A 21455-nucleotide genomic window follows, 5' to 3' on the forward strand; every position below is an offset into this window, starting at 1 on the left:
CTCTGAGGTGATTTTGATGCAGTCAAGGCTGAAAGCCACTTAAGAATAGGTAGAAGGGGGATAACTAGCTTCCTCCACCATACTCCTTTTCACTACCCCCAGTTCTGTACCACCCACTTCCCTGCCCTTTCCCAGTTGTCATCCACTAGTTCAAAATGTATTCTTCCAGATCTTTTTTCTATGAATACCCAAATGTACATATATATGTGGTTTATCCCAGCACCGAATAGTGACTCCTGAATTTGTATATAGTTGGGTCTTGGGTTAGTAATATTACTGGAAGAGGTGTGTTTGCATGGCCCTTTACATTCATTTAAGAAAATATGAACAATCTATATCAAAGAATGGGGGAATTTGATGGAGAATTTAGGTGGTAGGAGAGCTAAAGTCTACACAAGTTGCCTTTCGATTCTGTCCCTGCGAGCATCATAAACTGAATCATCTTTTGCCAGTGGTTTGAAATGTCATCTCTAGTACATATTAAGTTTCCATATCTATGAAGATTTTTAAAAATTCTCTATTCTATTAGTGCAAATCACTATTGCATACTGAGATTTGTTCACTTTTTTATATTTAGTAACTTCTCTCTTGTCCCCTGACACCAACACCCCTTGCTCACTTACCTCCACCGCTGAGTAAATATATAAGAATGCTCAGATGTGTTGCCTATACTGTGTAAAGGGATCACTTAATGAAAATTTGTGAGGATCTTAATAAAGATTTCAAATCCACGTGAAATTTTTATGATGATGGAAGTAAAAGCTTTGTTCTCCTGTATGACTGTAGCCTTCCAGCCCCTCCTGCCATGTTAGACTTTCTGGAGTTCTGCTCAAATAGAAAAAAACGTTTTCTCTAACATCCCCTATGGTCATCCCTCAAAGTTGATTCCTGCTTCTTAGTGATCACACTACATTAGAGTTGAAGAAAGTTATAAGGCAGGAAAAGAGCAGTTTCTGCTTTGACTTGCAAATATTTTTAATCCCCTAAAAATAAGCCATGAGCTGCAAATAGGCATGAGTGTTCCCGTATTGCATTTCCTAAATTAGTTATTTCTGAGGAGATGTGGAATACATTTTGTTTTTCTGCTCAGGGCCACCTGCTTGTGATTCAACCCATGATTTCATTCTGTATCTTAATGCCTTTCCATATTTGTTTGGAGGCAGGCATGCTCTCTCAGAAAAGCTGGGAAGACCTGTATCTTGGAAATGAATTATAACTGAGATTTATATCTTTATGGGGAAGGGCTCGAGTTTCTGCCATGTTGCTACTGGAACATGTCCCCATTTTCTTGCTCAAGTGTTTAAAATTCCTGGTTTCACATGTTGTAAGGGTAACTTAAATATGCATTCTTCACTCTCTTTGAGTAGACTGTCAAGACATCAAGGACAACTTTCTTGATTTCAGATAGCCTTGGTTTTGTGTATTGTTTTAATCTGTGGAAAGGAAATGACAGTCCCTCACCTCACAGGGTTGTCATGTCGTTCATCCATTCGTTCACTCAGTCATCCACTGCACTGTTGCCTGTTGTAAAATACTATAAATATTATATTTTCTGATCTAGTAGATTTTAACAATTTTTAAAACTACATTATAGAAAAATTTAATACAGATACAAAAATGATGTTTTTTTGTACAGATACAAAATGTACAGATACAAAAATTTTGTTTTGTACAGATACAAAAATGGTGTATTCCCAAGGTTAAAAGATACTTACTTAATCACTAAGAAACTACGTCATCCTACACCTCACAGAGGTGAGCTGCTCCCACCCAGTTAGCTACATTTGTGGATTAAACTAGGCTAATCTGTTTTCTGTTTCATTTTATAGTGAATTGTTTTCATAATCTTCCTCTTGGGACCCAAATTCTTACAGCTGTCTTACTGACAGTTAATTGAGGATTTTATAACTTTGTCTAACTCTGAAATCAGAGTTGTAAGAAAAGGCCAATGAGATAAAGGTATTTTTTAAGAATGAATTCCATGGTCAAATAAACTCGGAGAACACTGAATTAGACAAACAAAAAAAAAACAGATTTTATTTGTGTATGTGTTTTAAATATCACAAGACAGTGAGGTACTAATGCAGAAAATCTAAGAAGGGTGAACATACACCATTCCCAGGTATATTTGACTATGGACCTATTGACTGCCCTTGCCTTTTTCTCTGATGATGTTTCTATAAAACCTAGAGCAGAATTGGTAAATTAGCAACCTGACAGTCAAATCTTGCCGGAGGGTTCTGTTTCACATGGCCACACAGTGTTTTTAAAATATCTGAATCCCGTTTAAAGATTGAGAGAGTTGACTAAAAATTTATTGATTTCCAGTTGCCTTTAAAGGATTAAAAGGCTTAGGAAAAGCAAGCTTGCCTTCCAGCATGGCTGCCCCTGTTGTTGCTGGGCCCGGCTGCCTTATGCTGGGGATGGGGGCTGCACTACGCCCCACTGAACACCTGCAGAGCCCTCCTGGGCATTGGAGTCTGTGACCTTCATGGTCAAGAGAACCTTAAGGGTGGCAGAGCTCAGTGTGGAAAAAGTCGATTGATGTAAGCCCATCAGCCTGGGTGGACGGCCATGGTCACAAGTGTAAGGGCAATGGGGAGACCTAGCCTGGAGGCTGGGAAAGTAGCCTGTGAATGTGTCAAGGAGGCACATTGCTGTTCATCTCTAGGGCAGAGTCAATATGTTCATTTTCCATTCGCTTTACAGTTTCCCAACTGCAGACATCCCTGCTCACCGCCTCCCATGGGGATCTTGATGGGTGTGTTGGGGAATACAAAGCTAGGGTCAAAAGCTAATAAGGTGCAAATAATTTTTAAATGTTAAAATAGATTTTCAAATGGAGCGTGTTTGCTAATGATCTCCCCCGAGGGTCCACTGCATCTGAGGAAGATTACAGGAGCTTTGGCTGTCCTCCCATCCTATCGCCACACGGAGAGAAAACCTAGCTTTTTTTCCTAAGCAAACCCGTGCCTGGCCTTGCCAACCAAGGAAGAGGTTGTCTGTGAGCCTTGCCCAGAAGTTTTATAATTTAAACTCAGACAAAGAGAACAAAGATGAAATGGTTTTCTTTGATATTATTTTCACAGTGGGTTGCAAGTCAAGAAAATAAATGACTGAGTAAGCTCTGTTTTCTTTAATCTTATTTAATGCACTGCTATGCAGCCACAGTAAGCTAATAATTAAGAACCATTCTGCCTCCTCCAGAGGCTTTGATCTGCAGTGACTCGACTCTTGTATTTTTGGCTGGGTGGGCTCATTAATGTCCATAAAAACTGGTCAAAATCAAAAGGGCAGAGAGTAAAACGACAACAAACCATGCTAGCATCTAAGAAAAGGGAGGATTTTGTCTGCAATTAGGTATGTCATAATTTCCATTATTTGCTTATTTTCAACATGATATTGCTTGATATTTTAGGACACTACTAGAAAGCAGTCCAAATATAAACTATTTATAGTAATCTCACAATCTCTAATCAGGATTTCTGCTTCCAGACATCTAAGAGAAGTCTTTAGGAAAAAAAAATTCCTGCAAAATAAAAATGAATGTTCACCAAACAGGATGTATCTTTCTAGTTAGATTTTTTCGTCTACTTTTACATTCTGTTGGAATCTGTGAGAATCTGGAGTTTTTCCCCATTCATCACTAATTTTGAAAATTTCTGAGATTTGTAGACAATTCAAGCTCAATAGAAACTGTGTGTCTTTATTGGGAGCACAATAGTGTGAGTCTGGGAATTCTGATAATTAGATGTTGGACTTCGTGAATAGATGATCCTCTGTTTTCCGGTCTCTCTAAGCAGCTCTTCAATTGAATTCCTTAATTTCAGTTTCCAAGAGCTCTCTTTCTTGTCCTTTGAGGGTTTTTATTTTGGTTTGGTTTTAGCATTTTGTTCTGGTTTTATGGATGCAGTATTTTATCTTTTGTCCTGTGTTGCTTTATGTTTTCAAGTTCCTTTCAGTCGCTCTTATTTGGGTTGGGTTCGCTTTCTTTATTTCATCTGGGAGCCTTTCCTCAGGTGTCTGGTGCCTCTTGACTGGACATTCATTCTAAGCAGAAGTCACTCAGATCTGACTGGAAGTTCCTTGCCTGCAAGTGAAACTGGCTCCTGGAGGACTGCACGGTAGGTGGTCAGGCAGGTTGCAGAACCTCCAAGTATGGCTTTCAGGAGGTCTTTTCTCTTTAACCAAAAGAGAAATCCCCTACCTGGCAGCTTTTGTACCTGTTTCTCTTTATTCTGGAAACTCAGAGCTTAGGGCTGCAGAGAGCAGAGGGGAATGGGAGATTCCATATCCGAGCCTGAGCTGAGGGACCGTCCTGCGCCTGAGCTGCTCTGTGTGAGCAGAGAGCGCAGCACCGCTCTGAGGAGAGAGAGGGGTGAGCTCCTACTGCTCTGCATTCAGACAACCCCCGTGGTTTTGGTCTTCTTCAGTCCTCCAGACCCTGAGGTAGTTGGTCTCTTACAGTTTGAAGTCTCTCGAGTGTTCAGAAAGGTGCATCTCATTGGTGTGTCCTGATGTGGAATTCCAACCAGTCCATCGTAAAGAAATCTAGTCCTGAACATTCATTGGAAGGACTGATGCTGAAGCTGAAACTCCAATACTTTGGCCACCTGATGCGAAGAGCTGACTCATTGGAAAAGACCCTGATGCTGGGAAAGATTGAAGGCGGGAGGACAAGGTGACGATAGAGGATGAGGTGGTTGGATGGCATCACCGACTCAGTGGACATGAGTTTGAGTAAGCTCCGGGTGTTGGTGATGGACAGGGAAGCCTGGCGTGCTGCAGTCCATGGGGTTGCAAAGAGTCAGACACAATTGAGTGACTGAACTGAACTGAACTGAACTGACCTGATGTGGAATTTTAGGTTGCAGTTTTCTCTACCTTCTTTGCAGAGTCATTAACCACTCTTCAATTTGCTTTCCATCTCCCCAAAACATGTGGACACCTTGCATCTGCTATTACTTCTCTTACACTGTTTATCCTTATGGGTTTATGCTTTTCCCCTTTACTATTCTTATTGTGGAGTTTTGGAAGGAACTAGAGATAAATGAAGGACTTCCCTGGGAGCTCAGATGGTAAAAAATCTGCCTGCAATGCAGGAAGCCCAGGTTTGATCCCTGGGTCAGGAAGATCCCCTGGAGAATGGAATACAACTCACTCCAGTATTATTGCCTGGAGAATCCCAGGGACGGGGGAGACTGGTGGGCTGCTGTCTATGGGGTAGCACAGAGTCGGACATGACTGAAGCGATTTAGCAGCAGCAGCAGCCAATGGAGAACACATAAGAGATTCGGGTTCAATCCCTCTGTGGAAAGATCCCCTGGAGGAGGGCATGGCACCCCACTCCAGTATTCTTGCCTGGAGAATCCCATGGACAGAGGAGCTGGGCGAGCTACAGTCCACGGGGTCGCAAAGAATCAGACATGACTGAAGTGACTTAGCATACACACAACCAGACTCTAGCCTAGAGATGTGTGTGATTACTGATACCTGGCTGGTTTATCCTTCGCCCAGGTTCTCCTCCCCCATGTAGAAACAGGCACAGTGCTGGCAGCAGCCTCCTCTTTCCTGTCCTTGTTTCTCTTTATTCAGCAACCCCATACTTAAACACAATAGCAATGTAAACCATTCTGTAGCTAATTGTAATAATTTGATATCATCAAACAGAATTGGGAATTCCCATTTCCAAGGCAGTTTCTAATGTTTTTGCTCAGGGTTTTGTTCAGGATGCTTAACTCCAAAAATCAAGTTCAACACACATTTAGTGAACACTTTCTTTATATAGGACATCATGCTCCATGCTGAGAGAGACAGGAGAGGAGCAGGATACACAGGGGAATTAAATCCTATTCCCACCTTCAGGGAAAGAGACCTGTTGGAAACTGTACAAAGTGCTGTGGGGATCCAGAGAGGAAGTGATTGTTTCTTGCTGGAGGCTACATAGAAGAAAGCATGAAGATAATCCAGCTGGGCAATATTGCTCATCACGGAGGATGCCATAGACAATTGCCCTCCAGTAACATTACCCTGTTTCTGAACCTTTAAGTTCCTGGGCCTGGAGACTCACAGCTGATAGAAATACCTAGAAAATAAGCCTCGGAGAAAAATTGGCCTGTGTTATAGAATACCTGTCTTCCAGGATGTCCACTGGTAAAGAACCTGCCTGCCAATGCAGGAGGCACAAGAGACTCAGGCCCCATCCCTGGGCCAGGAAGATCCGCTGGAGCAGGAAACGGCAACCTACTCCAGTATTCTTGCCCGGAGAATCCCGTGGACAGAGGAGCCCGGTGGGCCACAGTCCGTGGGATTGCAAAGAGTCAGACACAACTGAGCAACTGAGCATGCACATGCATGCACAAAGAATACTACAGAAAGGAAGAGCAGGAGCAGCCCCTATAGGAAAAGTCCTACGAGAACATGCAGGGTAAAGGAAATATTTGTTGTTCTTATTCAGTCACTAAGTCCTGTCCGACTCTGCGACCCCATGGACTGCAGCACGCCAGGCTTCCCTGTCTGTCTTCCCTTCACTGTCTCCTGGAGTTTCCTCAAACTCATGTCCTTTGAGTTGGTGATGCTATCCAACTATCACATCCTCTGTTGCCTGCTTCTCCTTCTGCTCTCAAACTTTCCCAGCATCAAGGTCTTTTCCAAGGAGTTGGCTCTTCGCATCAGGAAATGCATTGTTATTTGAATCAATGTAAAAACTTTTGAAAACTAATATTAATAGGAAACCTTTATCATCATGACTATTATATAATTTTAAAAGTCTCACTTTAAAGCAAGCCAAGGCAACCTGCACATTTCCCTTAACATCAAGAAAAAGAAACATTGTTTTACTAGAAACAAAAATAGAGATGTCATTTTGCTGGAAATATTACAGCCTGTGAGGGATTTTTGAAATGTTGACAGATGTGTTTGTGTGCATGTACATTTTCTTCTGACTAAATCATATGTGATCAAGCATTTACTATGATATGAGTCAGAACTGAAATGTGTAGATGCTTTTCGTTCTGCATTCATTCATTATCAATGCTGTCCAGTGTGTTAACACCGGCTAATGTATTTTCTTATTCTCTATTCTTAGGATGAATGAGCACCCACCAAATTTTTGAGACTGCTCACGGCTTAGAGGCAAGCTCGTCTAAATTAAGGCCGGCTAAGGTGGCATTGCAGGAATTTAATCCTCCTCTAGCTGCCCGTGTGACCGGAAGGCTGATTTGCAATTTTCTTCTTTCCTGGGGTCTGGATTGTCAGGTCTCCGGGGACTTGCGACTTGACAGCAAAAGTGCAAAATGAAGAAGATCAGAGATAAGCACCAGCAGCGGGGACCTGGGGGCCTCTTGGGGGCTTTTACACACCAGGACAGAAGATTCTGTGACCATCAAAGGAAATAGCAAACTGGAGCCTTTGTTTTGGGACAGAGCCACCTACCACAGAGCATCGGCACGGCTGGCCAGAAAGTTCTTGGAGCCTGATCAAGGCTAGGGTACCTGGATGCATGCCTGATGGTGCAGTTAGAGCAGGGAAGTTCACCGTAAAGGAAGGTGTGAAATGTCTCGACTGAGGTGGGCAGCTTTGGGCTTGGCTGGGTAGGCAGTGCTGGGGTTGGTCTCTGCCTTCGCCTGACTGAAGCCGAGAAGGGAGTTTGTGCATCCAGGAGTCTTTGCCCAGCTCTCAAGGACGCAGGGTCCTTACAGTCTTTAAGTCCCATCTCCCCACCCGCCTTGGGCCCCTTCTGCTCCTCCCCATCCTGCTCCTGTTCGGTGCCTCCGCTGAGATGGAGAGGTGAGCCTGCCGTGGACCATGACTGCTGTGTATGTGAATGGAGGCGGCCTGGTGAACCCCCACTGTGCCAGGTGGGGTCGGCGGGAGAGCGAGGAGAGTGGCTGTCAGACGGAGTGCGCCAAGGAAGACGAGGAGGGAGAGCCTTGCCAGCTGACACCTTTTGAGAAGCTGACCCAGGACATGTCCCAGGATGAGAAGGTGGTGAGGGAGATCACTCTGGGCAAGCGGATCGGCTTCTATCGCATCCGAGGGGAGATCGGAAGTGGGAACTTCTCCCAAGTCAAGCTGGGGATTCACTCCCTAACCAAAGGTAGGAACTGACCTCTGCGGGTGATGTCCAGGGCGTGGGGACCTGGTTAGGAGTCTGGGGCCAGTAAAACTGGTGAGGCGACATCACTGAATCCCTGCTAAGGGCAAGCCTTAGGGCAGCTGCTGACCGTCATCATCGCAGTTCATTTTCACAGTGTTTTCATTTTCACTTTATAGATAAGGAAACTAAGATCCAAAGAAGTCCAGTGTGGCTTTAGCAGTTTCATCTTAGATGATTTTGACCCCAAAAACTCTTCTGCTATACTGTGCAGATGAACTCAAACACTGAGGGTGTTCTCTCCAGTTATGCCTTGGAGAAGCCAAATGGAGTGTGGCTTGGTTCCAAGGCCACTGACATTCCAAGTCCTTATTTGTAATGTCTGTATTTGTGTGTCAATACCAATGGCACAGGGACCCTCCCGGATGGTCCGTGGATAGCGGGATCCAGCCTCTTCTTACCTGAGGCTGCTGCATCTGGGAGGTTTGGGGAAAAGGGACTTGATCTCGGGACCTTCTGTGCTTCGTCTGCCCTGCACCAGTTCTCACTGTTGTTAGCTCCTTGCTTTCTACCACAGACACATGCTTGCTTGACTGCTGGCCCCTCTGGAGTCTAGACCAACAGTGCCCACTGCCCTGGCCTCAGGAGCTGTGAGGAGAACCCATGTGGGCACTTCTCCAAGTTACCTGGAATTTAGCTAAGCTTGGAGATCGACATAATGGAGTTACAAGACAGAAAAAGAACACCTGCAATTCAGTATCATCTATCAACTTTTAAAAGTCCGTGGGCTCTGCTTTCTCCCTGCGAGTCCCATACTGACATTTATTCTCCTTGAACCCAGGCTGCCACTACGTCTTCAAGGGTGTTCTTTCTTATGTTAGAATTTCCTTTTCTTCTTTAACCTCCAATCCCATTCCACTCTCATCCCTGTTGGATCCCTATAGAGAAAGCATCACACACTCCCCCTCACCCCCCCCCAAATCACTGCAGCTTTAGGTCCCCTTCTGTCTTGCTCTGAGCCCGTGTCTGGGTTCATGCCTTCATATCTCGGCTACTCATCTTACCTACCTGGGTGCATAACAGCACTGCTGTGAGCCTTGGGTTCCTCACTGACAGAATGCAGCCAGGAGCACTGATTACATAAAAGTAAATCTAGCGTGTGTGTGTGTGTGTGGTGTGTGTGTGTGTGTTAGTTGCCCTGTCATGTCCGACTCTTTGCAACCCCATGGACTGTAGCTGTCCAGGCTTCTCTGTCCGTGGAATTCTCCAGGCAAGAATACTGGAGAGGGTTGCCATTTCCTTCTTCAGGGCATCTGATATTCCTGACCCAGGGATCAAACATGGGTCTCCCGCATTCAGGCAGATTCTTTGCCATCGGAACCACCAGGGAAGCCTCTAGGATTTAAATCTAAATTAGGACAGATGCTTTTCGATGGTCTAGAGGAAGAGTGAAGGGCAAAAGAACTTTTCAATGGTCTAGAGCAAGAGTGAGGGGGTAAAAGATAAAACACATAGGGAGAGACGAGGGGCTGGAGATTGAGACAGCGATTGGTAGACTTGATCAGGAAGGGGAGACAAGAAATTGGATAAAGGCAAACCAGGAGAGGAGTTCAGAAAGGAGAGAGTACCCGAAGTGGCAGAGAGCACCCAGGGGCTGATGTCTGAGCAAAGTCTACTGCTTGTGGCCAACTTGGAACTCTTTCCTGAATGTGGGTTCAGATATTCGATTCTAGTGGAGAGGAAGCAAGAGAGAGTGAAAAGAATGTGGGCCTCAGAAACAAACAAATCTGAAAACATGGGCTTCAGAGTATGGGCTTCAAATCCTTGTTCAATCACTTGCTTGGTATCTGACTTTGTGCATATTATACTCAGTCTTTTGGTCCTCAGTTGCCTTAACTGTAAAACAGAGATAATGATTCTTAGAATTGTTAGGAAAATTAGCAATAACATTAACTACATGGCACATAGTAGCCACTCAATAAATGGTAGCTATCACTATGCACGTCTATTTTTTACTTAAACTTATTTCAGATGGAAATTTTATATTAATGTCTTGAAAACCTATGAATAGAAGATAGTGGTAAAAGTAATACAAGGCAAACAAAATTCAAAGTTGTATTTATTTTTCCAGCTTTATTGAGATGTAATTGATGTACAATATTGTTTAAGAGTACAACGTTCTGATTTTATATATGTATATTCTGCAAACTGATTACCTGGATAAGGTTATTTAACACATTCATCCCCTCAAATACTTACAATTGTGTGTGTGTGTATAGTGCGAACTTTTAAAATCTATTCTAACAACTTTCAAAAAATTTTAATGGGGGATTCTCTGGCAATCCAGTCATTAAGACTCCACGCTTCCACTGCAGGGAGCACGAGTTTGATCCTTGCTGAAGGAACTGAGATCCCACAAGCCACCCAGGGCAGCCAATATTTTTTTAAGTTTTAACAATATTTTATTTAATACCCTACGTCCAAACTATTGTCATTTCAACATGTATCCAATATAAGAAACTACTACTGTGATATCTTACATTAAAAAATTTTTTTTAAAGGAAACTTAACAAGTGACTGAAAGTAATTTAAAATATGCCAAAAACCCATCTGAGTTTCTCTTTACCTTACTTAGGAGGGTTAAGGGAGAACTCTTAACTGATACTCTTAACTCTTAAATGATATGAAAATAACATTTTTATGCTGTGGTTCGGTGCTATTTAAGGCTGTTTCCTTGCACTAAAATCACTGCATGCCCCACGAATGTTCAAGGTTCCACTTTGGGAAACACTGACCTCATTTCGTCCTCCTGTGTTTTACAAATGGGAGTAACAGAGGTTCAGGAGTGGCTGTCCTGAGGTCACAGACAGAGGCAGGGTTAGAATTCAGCTTCCTTTTTGCTGCACCCAAGCTGCCTCGGGATTTCGGTGCAGTGATGGGATGACTCGTGTGCAGGGAACTTTGTGGCCCCACATCGGGGCCCCAGGCTTCAGGGATGGAGGTTACCCTTTCCACCTCCCCCTTCTCTGGGGCCACATGGTTTCTCATTCTACTTCCTATTTCTTTCTGCAGAGTGGTCTTCTGTGCTTAATCATCCAAAAGCACATCACCAGCAATGACTGTTTCCCATATCTACATAATCTCTCAGCTTTATTGCCCATCTCCATCTGACTAGTCTCATCCTATTGCAGCTCAGATTTTAAAGAGAGAGAATATAAGTGCTCACTGGCCAGTCGGTGACGGGCCACTGCTGAGTCAAGGGCCTGCCTGGATCAAGTCAGTAGCAGCCTCTTGGGTCAAATGGACCACCTCACTGTCAGAAAAGCCCAAGGTCCAAAGATGCATCCCTGAGAAGGGAGAATGGAGAGCACAGTGAATTGATGACACAGCATCACAGAGACAGTAACCAGCTAAGCAGGGAACTGCCACTAGCCAACGGCAGCAGAGCATCTAATTCTGTAGACACTGTTATGTGAGGAGGACAGAAGAAAGAGGATCAACAATTGGCATTTACATAGTGACTGTCTTCTCGAATACCAAAGGCTACTTGCCTGTTGTGTTACAGAATTAACTTAATTCTAGCCCCTTGGGTTTCAGAGAGTGTGGCTTTTCCTGCTTGTGCAGACGGTGCCTCCGTGGCCTCACTGTCATGCTCTCCTCACTCGTAACCCTCCACAGAGGAACCTTGTTATCAAAGGTTCATTGTTACCCTCTACTTATGGAATGGCATGAGGGCAAAGGAAAGACAGCTAAAAGCACAAGCAGAAGAAAAATCAGTTCAACAAGTTCAACATATAAACAAAAGCCAGAAAATGTAACGGTAGGTCCTTGCACACACTGTAGTGATACAACAGGAAAATGAATCCTGGACTTCACCTCCTAACTTGAAGACTTGTCTCCTAATGGCCTCATCCTGGTCCCATGCTCATCTCTCCTCTGGTTCTCCTGGAAGTGAGCCCAGGAAAGAATAAGAAGGTGACAGCAAAAGGAACTGAGAGTGTGAAGAAGGGGGACCCAGATGCAAATTGATGTAAGGATGAAGAAAGAGCCAGGCAGTTCATGTATTAGGAAGCAAAAACTCAGGGAGGATGACAGATTCAAGACCAGCATACTGTGGGACTTCCCTGGTGGTCCAGTGGCTAAACACCCCACTCCTAATCCAGGGGGCTCAGGTTCAATCCCTGGTCAGAAAACTAAGGTTCTAAATGCCAAAACTAAGAGTTCACATGACGCAACTAAAGATTCTGCAAGATTGAGGGCAGGAGGAGAAGGGGGTGACAGAGGATGAGATGGTTGAATGGCATCATTGACTCAATGGACTTGAATCTGAGCAAACTCCAGGAGATAATGAAGGACAGGAAGCCTGGATTTCTGCAGTCCATGAGGTGGCAACAAGTAGGACATGACTGAGTGACTGAACAACAATGCTGCAGTTAAGACCTGGTGCAGAGCCAGATAAATAATTTTTTTTTCTTTTAAAAGGACTGTGACTTGTGACAAGTGGGAGGACATTAGGCTACCTGGAGGGGACTGGGATAGAAAGACAGAGGGACATTGCTATAAAATCTTCACCTCTACAATGGGGGAAGATTTATCAGGGAGTGGTTTAGCCTTGCTGGGAATTCCAAATACCCTGTCCCATTACCAAGCCGTGTCAGATGACATCATCTGAAGAGCAATTTGTTTAAATGTGGTTCCCATACAAAGCCAGCTGGCCCAGAATTGTCATCAGGTTTTCTAGGAAACATGGACAATCTGGATAAGATCACGGAGGAGATTCCCAGGGAAATGGAAGGTTTCAGTGCCAGGAGTAGCTCCCAGGACAGTAGTTTATAAAAAGGCGCCTGCTGCTCATGATCCCTAAGGAGAAGGCTCCATACAGGCCCCCCGCTGGCTGGAGTTTATTTTTATAGCTAATGGCTCAGATTCCCTTGGGCCTTGCAAGCAGATAGGGCAGGCTGAAACCACCATGAGTCCCATTTTAGCTGATGAGAAATTTCTCAAAAGAGATGACACACTCGGCTTCTGAATATTTTATGTCCCATCTGTTGCCTCAAACAAAAGCAAAAGCGGCCACAGTGCCTGGCCCTTTTTCTGATGCTGCCCTTCCTGACCCCTTCTTCCCTGTCTCCTCTGTCACGCTAGTCTCATATTTCTAGAACCCTTTCTCCTTCTCTCTCGATTTATTTATTCATTGGTTCATTCTTTTTTCAAAATGTATAATTAACTCTCCTGTGCCTTGCAGAGGTGAATAAGATACAGTTCTTGCTTGACAGGAACTCTCAGTCAGTAATGGAGATAGACAGGAAACAGTTGATAAGTACTGTCACAGGGTGAGGGACAAAGGGTGTGCTCGACCGTACCTGAGATCAGGAAAGGGTCAGTTGATCAGGAAAGGCTTGTGTTAGGTCTTGAGGTTTGTGGAGAAATGATACAAGGGGAAGGGGGATGGCAGGCAGAGAGAGATGTAAAGGGAATGGAGGTATGAGCCAGGGTGAGGAATGTTTGGAGATTTAAAAGTAATTCAGTGAGGGGGACTTCCCTGGTGGTCCCATGGCTAAGATTCTGCACTCTCAATGCAGGGGCTCAGGTTCAATCCCTAGTCAGGGAACTAGATCTCACCCTCTGCAACTAAAGATTCTGCTTACTGCAAAAATCAAAGATCGCGGGTGCCACAACTGAGACCCAACACAGCCAAATAAATGAATGAAAAGTGAAAACGAAAGTGTTAGTTGCTCAGTCATGTCTGACTGTTTGCGACCTCATGGACTGTAGCCCACCAGGCTCCTCTGTCCATGGAATTCCCCAGGCAAGAAAACTGGAATGGGTTGCCATTTCCTTCTCCAGGGGAATCTTCCTTACCCAGGGATCGAACCTGCATCTCTTGTATCTTCTGCATTGGCAGGTGGATTCTCTTACCACTGTGCCCCTTGGGAAGCCCCCGAAGTGATTAACTATTAATTATTTTAGTGAGGAAAGTGAACTGAAGTTGAGGCCTGCCAAGAGTCACGGATGTCAGAATAAAATATTAGTCTAATGGTCCAGGCGGATGACGATGTCCACCTCAACTAAGGAAGTGACAGTGAGGATGGAGAGAAGAGGATGCATTTGAAGACTATTTCAGAATATTGGAAAACCTGTGGTCCGCTGCATGGGGGAGAGCAGGAGGGGACAGGGAGGGGAAGAATGAAAAACGTCTCCCAGGTTTCCAGCCTCAATGACTTATACTGAATAGTGACTACTGGAGAAGAGATGGATTTGAGAGTGCAGATTTAGAAGCCCTGGCTTGGAGATACACAGAAGTCATGAAGTAGAGGAACTAAACGACTATCTTGGAGCCCAAGAGAAAGTATGAATGAATAATAAAGGTTTGGAGCCTAACAAATCCAGATAGAGTGAAAGTCTTGTGTGTCCTGGTCACAGGCTCTTTGGTGTCAGACACTGTGTCTTATAGATCCTCAGACTTTCCCCACATGCAGTATAAGTAATAAACATTCAAACAATACTTGGTGAATTAAGTCAGTATAACAACGTCCTCTGAAAATCCAGTAGTAATGAGAAGAGATGTGGGAGGGAGCCATGCATGAAAGGACTCTCTGGTGGGTTCCTCATGCTGTAATCTCCCAGGAGAACAGAGTTGGAAGACTCACACAGGCTCTAGTAAAGCTTAACCAATAAGACCTACAGGTGTTTATATTTTTATTGTATTGTAAAATATTTATTTTTGTTTATTCAGCTGCATCGGGTCTTAGTTGCTGTACTCGGAATCTTCAGTTGCAGCACGTGGGATCTAGGTCTCCAACCAGGGCTTGAACCCGGGCCCCCTGCAGTGACGGCACAGAATCTTAGCCACTGGACCATCAAGGAAGTCTCCTCACTGGTTTTTAAAGGCAATCCCTCCTCTTGGGTACATTCATTAAAACAGCAGTTTAAAAGGATGTTTTCTGGATGCAACTAGAGATTATTGTACTAACTGAAGTTAAGTCAGAAAAAAGAAAGACAAATAATGTATGGTATCACTTTTATGTGGAATCTAAAATATGATGCAAATGAACCTATCTACGAAGCAGAAACAGACTCACAAATGTAGAGAATAGACTTGTGGTTACCAAAGGGGTGGGGTAGGGATGGACTGGGAGTTTGGGATTACACATCGAGTGGATAAACAAGGTCCCACTGTAGAGCACAGCAGACTACATTCAGTATCCTAGGATAAACCATAATGGAAAAGAATATTAAAAATAATGAAAATATGTGTATAAGTCATTCTGCTGTACAACAAAAATTAACACAATATTGTAAATTAACTGTACTTCAATTAAAAAATAAATTAAAGGGACTTCTCTGGTGGTCTAGTGGTTAAGAATCTGCCTGCCAATGCAGGCGATATGCCTAGCAGCAACTAAATCCCAGCACCACAACTACTGAGCCCATGCACTCTAGAACTCTCAAGCTACAACACGAGAAGCAACTGCAATAAGAAGCCCACACACCGAATGGAAGACCAGCCCCCACTCACTGCAACTAGAGAAAGCTGGAGCGCAGCAACGAAGATCCAGTGCAGCCAAAATGTTAAAATAAATAAAAATATATAAAATTATGTTTTCTTGCTTTAAGAATAGTTAGTGGCTTTGGTGAATCCATCCTAAAAATGAATCCAGAATTACTATAACAAAAGAATGTTCTATATTTATAATGCAAAAGACTAAAAATAATTTATATGATCCAATGATAAGGCATGCTCAAGGACATTAAAGCATATGTACTGGATGGAAGTCACACAGCCATTAAAAGTCATGATTATGGGGAGACTGCAGTAACATGGAGGATGCTTGGGACATGATAGTAAATGAAAAAGCAAAATTGAGTTTATACTTCAATGGGGATACTTATCCTGGGCTGTTGTGAGCATTAAATGAGATCATTTATTCAACAAATATTTGTTGATCACCTCCCATGTAACAGGCACTTTTCTAGGGACTGGAAATACAGCAGTGAACAAAGTAGACAACAGTCTGTCCTGTGGAGCTTATGCTCCAGTGGAGAGAGACAGACAAACGTAAGCCAGGAAAATATTCACTATGTTATGTAGTGATAAGAGACAAGGAGGAAGATAGAGCAGAGGGAAGGAGGTGGAGCCTTAGGGACTGCAGTTTTAGACAAGATGCTCAGGGACAGCCTTCCTGAGGAGGTGATCACTGAACTGAAGAGAATGAGGAAACTGGCCACGGGGTCCGTGGCGGAACGTGGTCAGGCAGAGGGGACAGCCCGTAGAAAAGCATCAAGATGGGAGAGTGCCTGTAATACTCTAGAAATGGCCAAGGCGGGTCACAGGGGAGAGCAGCAGGGACCAGATTATGGAGGGCTAACGTGCAATACGGCATTGTCAGGACTTTGGCTTTTCCTACAAGGGAAACCAGAGCCCTTGAAGGGAGCAGAGAAGTGATGCGACCTGGCTTATGCTTAATAGGATCACCCTGGTTGCTCTGTTGAAAACAGGCTGCAAGGGATCAGAGGCAGAAAAGGAGAGATCAGCTGGGAGCCTATTGGAATAATCCAGGCAAGAGAGAATGGTGGCTTGGGCCAGGAAGGGGGCAGTGAGAGGTTGAGAAGGGGCTGGCTTCTGGCTATATTTAGAAATAGAGATAATAGGATTTGCTGACAGGTTGAAAGTGGAGTGTAAAAGAGAAGAGTCAAGTACTCAAGGTTTTTGACTGCAAGAATAGTTTCCATTTACCAAAACTGGGAAGACTGTAGGAGGAACGGGTTTGGGGTGGAGGAGGTCAGTATTGATTGTGTCCGTTGAAAGTGCCTGTTACGCAAGCACAGCAGAGGCTGTCAGTGCCTCACTTGTGCCTCTGGGTCTTACCATCTCAGTGCATGCAAGTCGGACCTTCGTCTCTTCATCTCTTTGCCTCTGGGCTTTCTCTAGCTGCTGGAGCTGCTCTTCCTGCATGCATGGGAGGCCAAAAATACAGGGGAATTAACATCTGTCAAGAGCATCCAACAACCAGTTACTGGCAGTAGTTGATGTACCCCTGCTGTCTCACGCTTCTCATAGCAAAACTCAAATGATAACTCACAGCAGGATTTTTGGAGGATGGAGGTAACAACAGCAACAACAAAAAACCCATGGAAAAATGAAGCAGTCAGGTCCATAAACCTCATGGATCAGTTTATTAAAGGGTAACTTACTCATAAGGTGGGATCAGGATTGGACAGACAATGATCTGGAAGCATTTATAGGATGTACTCTGCACTGCCAACCTGCCACTGGGACAATTTTAGAGCTAACCTAGGATATGGGGGTACGTATGTGCTTAAAACAGGAAGTGTATTCCTAAATCAAGATGATTGAATGGGTAACGAGTCTTGTGGGTACCAGGAATATGTCAGCAAAAGTCTTTATCATTATTCGGGAACTAACAGAGCGTAAAGGCCACCTGGACTTAACAATCCTTAAACAATATCTATGGGGTAAAAAATCCACCTGCCAATGCCTGCCAATGCAGGAGACCTGGGTTTGATCCCTGCTCGGAAGATCCCCTAGAGAAGGAAATGGCAACCCACTCTAGTATTTTTGCCTGGAAAATCCCATAGACAGAGTAGCCTGGCAGGCTACAGTCCATGGGACACAAAGAGTCAGACACAATTTAACGACTAAACAACAATATTAACTACAAAGCTCTTGACAACATAAAAGTGATTTACTGCATGGTGTAGTCCTGGATAGGGTCAGTGGAAGTCAAGAGGAATTGTATGGGCCCAGGATGGTGTCAGTTATGCTAACAGTCATACAGAATTAACTGGTAACTTGCTTAGTAACAAACACATCCTTAATTGGCTGCCTTTCCTTTCCTTTCTCACTTCCTCCTTCTTCTACCACTGTTTGCTGGGTACAGTTGTACCATTCCTCATCAACTGTTTGCAGCTGAATCATTACCTCATGATCTGCTTCGGAACCCAAACTGAGACAACCACGTGGAGAGGTCTTGTAGGCAGGTGTATTTATGCACCTGGGATCACCAAGGAAATGATTATAGAGATGGCCAAGGACTAAGCCTTCAGGTGTTCAACATGTAGAGGCTCGGTAGATGAAAAGAACACAGCAAAGGAGCCTTAGAAGATGTGGCAAGAGGTAGGAGGAAAACCAAGATTGTGTGTTTTCTCAGAAACTAAGTGCAAAGATGTTTCTAGGAGGAAGGATGAAGCCTGAGGACTGGCCATTGTTTTTAGCAACTTGGAGGTCATCGGTGACCCTGAGAGGAGCATTTTTAGCAGCATTATCTCTTAGGTTCAAGATATAACGAAGGTGGGACTTCCCTGGTGGTCCAGGGGTTAAGAATCTGCCTTGTAACACAGTGACATGGGTTTGATCCTTGCGGAGGGAACACCTGAAGCAGCGCGACACAACTAGAGAAGCACGAGGACTGCAAAGAAGAGCCCGAGTCCCGCAACTAAGATTTATTGGGCAACCCAGCCGAATAAAGAGATGACTTAAAAAAATATACAGTGGGAGAACCGGAGACAGGGACATAGAACCATCTCTTTAAGGGAGCTTTTCTATACAGAGAATGAGAAAAAGAGGTCTAATGCTGAAGGGGGAAGTGAGGTCAAGAGAGGTTTTTCTGTGGCTTCTCAAAAACTTTTAAAGATGTTCAGTGTACATAAATACAAAAATGAAGTTTTTTAATCTGAAATATTCAGTTAAACGAATTTTCCAAACTAAAAAAGAGCTATATAACCACCACCAAGTTCAAGAGAGAACACCCCCAGTACTTCAGAGCCCCCCCATCCCCGCTTCTATTTACTACGTCCCCATGTATATCTGGGCTTTCCTGATGGCTCAGTGGTAAAGAATCCACCTGCCAATGCAGGAGACCAGGGTTCGATGCCTGGGTCGGGAAGATACCCTGGAGAAGGTAATGGCAACCCACTCCAGCATTCTTGCCTGGGAAATCCTATGGACAGAGGAACCTGATGGGCTATGGTGCATGGAGTCTCAAAAAAGTGGACACGACGTAGTGACTAAACAACAAATGTAACCACTATCCTGACTTTTAACATCACAGATTACCTGTAAAACTTTATGTAAATGACCTCATACAATGTGTCTTCTTTTGTGTTATTTCATGTGCTTAATATTAAATTTGTGAAAACCAGGGACTTCCCTGGTGGTCCAGTGGTTAGGACCCAGCACCCTCACTGCCAGGGCCCCTAGTTCAATCCCTGGTGCAAACCGCACAGCACAGCCAAAAAAAAAAAATTGGGGAAAACCATTCGTATTATTTTGTGTAGTTTAGAGGCTTCATTCTTATGCTACACAGCAGCTCATTGTACGAATATATTATAATTTATGCAATCTACTGTTGATGAACATGAAGATAGTTTCCAAGTTGGGGCTACTATAAATAATGTTACTATGAATATTTTAGTACAGTCTTTTGCTAGCATGTATGTATTTTTGTTGGGAAGATTTTTCATTTTTTTTAGATGGGTAAGTAGCATGAATGCATACAGATGGAAAAGATTAAGTAGAAAGGTTAAAATTGATGATGCAGGAGAAAAGGAAGAAATTTTGGATGCCTATTCCTGAGTAGATGAGAGTAGATGGAATCTATTCAACACGTAGAGGCATCTTAGCCAGGCCTTAAATAGGAGCAGGGACCATTTATCCAGAGGAACAGAAAGGAAGACAGAGTTTATGAGCACAGATTCAGGTAGGTTGGAAGACTTGAGGAAATTCTCTTCTATTGCTTTCTTTACTCAATAAAATAGAAAGCAAAGTCATTCAGCTATGAGCAAGGAGAGAAAGGATTAAAGAACTGATGGGAGAAAAGAAGCCATGGAAGTATCATCTAAAAGTATAGGGGTGTTATTGGACCAGACAAATAAAGGGTGTGTGTCAGGAGCATTAAAGACGCACCCGAGGTTATAAATCATGAATTCAAATGGACACAAGCCATCATGGTCACTGCGTGGGTACAGGCAGAGAGTAGGTGAGAGGCTGTGTGTAACCGGGTGTGGTTTAGCTGGGTGAACAGGATGAGAGAGAGAGCAGAGATGCTGAGGGAGCACAGAGACCCATAGCAACAACAATAAAGATGCTTCTCCAACACATGCCATCATCCTCCCAGTTCCTCAACCCAGAAACCTTGACCTCTTCTTCAACCCTAAACCTTAGCTGAACCTCCAGTCCTACTGACTCCGCCTTCTAAATATCTCACCCTTTCCTAGTTGATTAAGCTGTTGTAATCTGTCTCCCTCATCCGTGTTTATCCACACTGCAGCCAGAAGTGATCTTTTAGAAAATGCAAGCCTGGTCATGTAAGCTAGCTCTCCGCTTGAAACTTTCTAGTGGTTTCTTTCGGTTACCAGAGGGGAAGGGTGGGGAGCAGGGGGGATAGTTAGGGAGTCTGGGATTGACACTGCTATATTTAAAATGGGTAAGTAACAAGGCCTTACTATGTAGCACAGGGAACTCTGCTTAATAATATGGAACAACCTAAATGGGAAAAGAATTTGAAAAAGAATGTATACATGTATAACTGAAATCACTTTGCTGTTCAGCTGAAACTAACACAACATTGTTGTTGTTTATCAACTATGTGCTGTGCTGTGCTTAGTCGCTCAGTTGTGTCTGAATCTTTGCAACCCCATGGACTGTAGCCCACCAGGCTCCTTTGTCCATGGGGATTCTCCAGGCAAGAATACTGGAGTGGGTTGCCATGCCGTTCCCCAGGGGAATCTTCCCAACCCAGGGATCGAACCCAGGTCTCCCCAGATTCTTTACCGTCTGATCAACTATACTCCAATATAAAATTAGATAAAGAAAAAAAGAAAAGGAACTTTCCCATGGTTTCTCAATGTCCTTAATCTGAGATCCAGAATATGACTCAGGGACTTTGGTCCTGACTGACTCTCTGGCTTCATCTTGGCTTATCTTTTCCTTCATTCCCCGTGTGCTAGCTCCACTCTCTTCTCTCAGTTCCTCAAAGGCAGTGGTCTTCAAAGTAGGGTTAATGTACCCTTGGAGGTGCCTAAGTGGGGGTGCCCACTGGGATGAGGGAGGAAAATATTAAAGCCTTTTTTATATTTATTTGTAATTGCATGGTTTTTAATATCTATGATTACATATATTAACAGTGTGTGTATTTATAGTTACAGTTCAGCTACAGTTTAGTCACTCAGTCATGTCCAATTCTTTGCGACCCCATGGACTGCAGCACGCCAGGCCTCCCTGTCCATCACCAACTCCCAGAGTTTACTCAAACTCATGTCCATTGAGTCGGTGATGCCATCCAACCATCTCATCCTCTGTCATCCCCTTCTCCTCTGACAACATGTGGTCCACTAGAGA

The 21455-nt window shown here is 43.9% G+C and overlaps 1 protein-coding gene across 1 annotated transcript in view; it reads left to right on the forward strand.

The window, feature by feature from the left end:
* The window catches only part of NIM1K (NIM1 serine/threonine protein kinase), a 66823-nt gene that overhangs the window by 33992 nt on the left and 11376 nt on the right, over positions 1–21455 (forward strand). The window contains exon 2 of the mRNA XM_081517599.1: positions 7088–8098. Coding sequence (XP_081373725.1) covers positions 7807–8098 — 292 coding nt within the window. The 5' untranslated portion in view covers positions 7088–7806. The remainder of the gene's footprint in view (positions 1–7087; positions 8099–21455) is intronic.

This window comes from Giraffa tippelskirchi, chromosome 8 (assembly GCF_054371585.1).
Source record: "Giraffa tippelskirchi isolate mGirTip1 chromosome 8, T2T-mGirTip1v1.2.pri, whole genome shotgun sequence".
NCBI lineage: Eukaryota > Metazoa > Chordata > Mammalia > Artiodactyla > Giraffidae > Giraffa > Giraffa tippelskirchi.